This window comes from Phalaenopsis equestris, unplaced genomic scaffold (genome assembly GCF_001263595.1).
Source record: "Phalaenopsis equestris unplaced genomic scaffold, ASM126359v1 Scaffold000255, whole genome shotgun sequence".
Taxonomy (NCBI): domain Eukaryota; kingdom Viridiplantae; phylum Streptophyta; class Magnoliopsida; order Asparagales; family Orchidaceae; genus Phalaenopsis; species Phalaenopsis equestris.
In genome coordinates, this window is record NW_018164697.1 from 785,335 (window position 1) to 789,781 (window position 4,447).

At 32.8% G+C, this 4,447-nt stretch overlaps 1 protein-coding gene across 7 annotated transcripts in view; it reads right to left on the minus strand.

Moving 5' to 3' along the window:
- Positions 1-1,283: 1,283 nt before the first annotated feature.
- Positions 1,284-4,447, minus strand: part of LOC110024384 — a 24,267-nt gene continuing 21,103 nt past the window's right edge. For 4 of the 7 annotated variants that reach the window (XM_020724316.1, XM_020724310.1, XM_020724315.1 and 1 more), the window contains 2 exons: positions 2,342-3,904; positions 1,284-1,557 (listed from right to left, as the gene is read on the minus strand). In XM_020724316.1, the coding sequence (XP_020579975.1) occupies positions 2,435-3,904 (1,470 nt within the window). In that variant the 3' untranslated portion in view covers positions 1,284-1,557; positions 2,342-2,434. Of the gene's footprint in view, positions 1,561-2,341; positions 3,905-4,447 lie in introns of all 7 variants that reach the window. The other 3 variants (XM_020724311.1, XM_020724314.1, XM_020724313.1) reach the window with 3 other exon arrangements.

Sequence of the window (4,447 nt, forward strand, 5' to 3'; positions counted from 1 at the left end):
GAACTATATATATATGAAGGGAATTAACAAAATCAAAGGTTTCCTAAGATATCCCAAATAAATTCTCTAATAGTTAGTGACCCACATGAGAGATGTAAATATGGAAAGAACAAAATCTTCTAGATTTTGACATCATCCTGACATACTTCAAGCTTGATTAGACTAATTAGTTTTTAACTATCATAAAGAATCTATGATTTGATAACCAAAGACAAAGTCATTACAAAATTACATATTCGCCTGATAAATTTCTAATTATTTAGCTAAGTTTTATATTTATTTGATACTCCTAATAAATTGAAAACCTTTTTATAAGTTTCCCTAAAAACTACAACTACTGACCAACCATACAAGAAATTATACTTTAACAAATATAAAATTTCAAGTTTCATATTACCACTAAAATCTGCAAGGCAGTGAAGTAATATTATTACTATTTTTAATAATATATCAACTTATACAATTTATGCCCAATCAAACAAAAAAAAAATTGATTTACTCTATATATTTTATAGCCACTAAAATAATTCTGAATAATCAAAATAAATTGCATTCCCAAAATACATGAGTGAATGCAACCAAAACTGTTAGTAGGGAATCAGATTAAGCAGCTCTCAGCAAGGATAATTAGCCTAATTAAAATGTAAATAATTATCTTATAACCATTAATTAATCATATTTGTTATGCTAATTCAATGCTTGATTACAAAGTGAAATGTTCATTAAATACTAAAAACACTAATAAGGCACTATTAACTTTACATTATCATTTTATTATTACTATAAATGAATGCAAAAAACAAATTGCAGTTGACCTGGAGATTCTAATAATTAGAACTCACTTCCCACACCTTCATGACCAAAAAAAGGGGGTAGCACACAATTCTTTTATATTTACATATCTCACGCCAAAAACTTTCATATTTACATACATAACACTCATATCTTTAATATGACATCAAAATACATACAAAATAGAGCTATCACCGCTTTTAAAGGTGAAATAGACCTTTTTCATGCATACATATAAAGCACCAAAGTACTGTGTGCAAATATGAATATTAGGTGTAAGATATGTAAATACATAAGAATTGTGTGCTAGGTATGCAAATTTTCAAAAAACTAAATACCAATTTTGCACTCAATCACAGAAGTCATAAGAGAATTGAGATCCAAGGAAATAAAAATGATTTTCTCCGTTTTTGACATATACATTATTCATATATAGAACAACGAAAAAGAGATAAAAAAAATATCAAAAAAAGAAAAAAAAAATATTCAAATAACAAATAAGAAAAATGTAGAAGTTCTTTACGTAAGAAGAAACAATCTAACACTAAATGACTACAAGCCTAGTGTTTAAAAGACAGGCCACAAAGAGGTTTGTTTGAGCTTTGCTATTGTCTACCACAAAAGACTCCAAAAAGAAAATAGATGTACAAAATTGAATTCCATACTTACCGCTGCAATTCCAGGTGACTCGGAGTATAGGATTTGATGCCTTTATCTGGAACAGCTATGCGAACTATTTCATTGCAACAAGTTCCTTCAGTTCTACTGCTAAATACACAAAAATTAAACAAGATTTTATTTCGCAGCAGATGCATTTTGGATAAAACCATTGTTAGAAAACAAACAAATTAACCTTAAACTTTAAGTTTTTTTAGAAGTAGCGTTTAATTCTGGAAAGATATACATGCATACCACTCAATTCTCATGTATTTACATATCTAACACCTATACATCAGTTTTACACATTTATATGCCACCTTATGCATGAAAAGGTGTATTTCACTTTCTGATATTTAAAATAGTGGTATTTTTTACTTGATATGAAAGATTTAGGTGGTATAAATCTTAAAAAAAAAAAAAACTTTAGGTGTTAAATGTGCAAATAGATTAGAATTGGGTGCTATGTATGTAAATGCTACATACCACCCAATTCCTATGTATTTACATATCTAACATCTAAACTTTGCATTTTATATTTATATTCATACCACCCAAATCATATACCACCCAAATCATTCATATCATATAAAAAATACCACCATTTTAACATTTAAAGTGAAATACACCTTCTCATGCATATGGGTAAGGTGAGATATATGTAAAAATTGAAGTTCATGTATTAGATATGTAAATACATAGGAACTAAGTGGGATGTGTGTTACATCCATGCCAACTAATTCCTATGTATTTACATATCTAACACCTAAACTTTATTTTTTACATTTATACCACCAAAATCTTTCATATCACATCAAAAAATACAAGTATTTTAACTTTCAAAAAATGAAATACACATTTTCATGCATGGGCAAGGTGTAATGGTTCTTACATTTTTTTAGAAGTTGCACAGGTGTAACTTACTGTATGGATGCTAGCCATGTCAACGAGTATACTGCCACCATAATCATAATTGATGTGTTTGCTAATCAATTGGGATAAAATCCAATGATTCATCTACAGATGTCGCATTATTCTGTTCATGTGATTCACCTACCGGCTCATATTTTTTCCGAACATTTTGCAACACTGGAACCATACTATCAAAAAAACTATTTACAATATTAGCCTTACTTTCATTCTCAGTGTCTAAAAACTTTATATAAGACATCTCCACTTCAGTTTTCTCTTTCCCCGCTTTTGCCTTCAGATTTTCATGCATCTCTTCGAACGATGGTCTTACTAATTTCCTCTTCTTACTTTCCATTAGTTCTGCTTGGTTCCCACATATATCATCACATTCATTAGAATAATCTCGCCCTTCATACTTTTGGCCGGTGCTTCGCCGCCTGAAATCATAAAAGGGAAGTTCAAAACTCTCTTTAGCTAAAACATGATTGTTTGGCTCCCTGAGTTCAACATGTTCTGAGTCAATAATGTCGTCATATTGATCAATTTCCCCACTTTCAATTAATTGGACTGGTAGCTGTGTGATCTTATTCTGATATCCGCTACCATGCTTCTCATTGATATCGCAGTCCACCGACTTTTTCCATAGCTCCATGGCACTCCAACCATCTATCCTTTTCGAAAAACTGTCCAAAAACTCGTTGAGAGATAACGCCCTCGATAGTTCAGGAGTCTCGTGATCACGAATGTTTCGATATGGGGACGAGCGAGGAAAAGCACCGAGCAGACCCAAATCAGAATCTGCATTGAGTGGACCATGGACCGCAGCATATTCATCAGCCTCAGCCTCAGCTCTCTGATAAGTTCGACTTTCTCTGTCGAAACACTCCCGTTGTGATTCTTCAGCCAATAGAAAATAATCGGGACAGTAAAATACTTGTTTCGGATGAGCTCCAGAAACACTAGCATGCTGCGAAATTCGACTTTGACGACCTGAATCGTTATGCAATGATGTGAGTGACATTTCTTCTTGAATCACGGCCATTCTTGGAGTCATATCTAGGCTTGAGTGGTGGTTTGATTGAATCAAATATGGTGCCTCCATGTCATCTAAATTGGGGTTATATCGAGACGAATGTGGAGGTGAAGGTTTATATTCAATCTCAGAATTTTTTTCAGTAGAAAAATGGCGAGATGCGATACGATCATCAGGCAAGAAAGGTGAACACATCTGGGAATTTGGGGTTTCAGAAAAGGAATTCTGTGGGTAGGATGAAGGGAACATGTCTGGTTGATTTGATCCTCTTCCAGTATTGGTGTTCTCAAACTGGTCGAATGGGAATTTATGTTTAAATTGCCCTCTAACTTCGTAGTTTCGTTCTCTAATATCTGATCTGCGTTCCACATATTTTTCAGTTTTGGTTAAGCTAAAGTCGTCTAAAGCCGAGTTCTCAAACTTGTCAATGATTTTGTTGGGTATGCCATGTCCCTTATATTGGTTTATGTTAATCTTCCTAGAATGAAACAAGTGAATCAGCTTGATAACCTGCATTTAACAGTAATGATGGAGTTATTATGTAATAATAACATTGTTTTTAATGAGTAATAATTAAGATAAATTAATTTAAATAAATTCAATAAATTAGTTAATTAAAGTATTTAAATAAAGAAATTAAAGCTAAACTAATTACAAATGAATCTAGATTCAACTTAAGCAGATAATTAATTTAAAAACAAAAGATTATTACCGCTAACAACACCTGTTACCATGACCAACATACTGCCCGCAGAGAACTAAACGTGGGATTCGACAACCTTGTTCGAATCAAGCAAAAGTGAGAGCGAGAGACTGAGAGAAAGGGAGAGCCGGTGATCACGCAATCAAGTATAGGAGATCGAGCGGCTTAAGCATGGGCCTTCCGCATGAACGCTTGCAGTCGATTACATGGGAGACGTACTCAACGGCAAGAAGCAAAACTCAGTTATTTGGGTAAGGATTTTAAATCCAAAGACTTCAGTTTTTCTCATTTTCCTCTTCCTAATGCTAGATAAATTAAACTCAAATTTTCTCATTTTCCTCTTCCGGTGT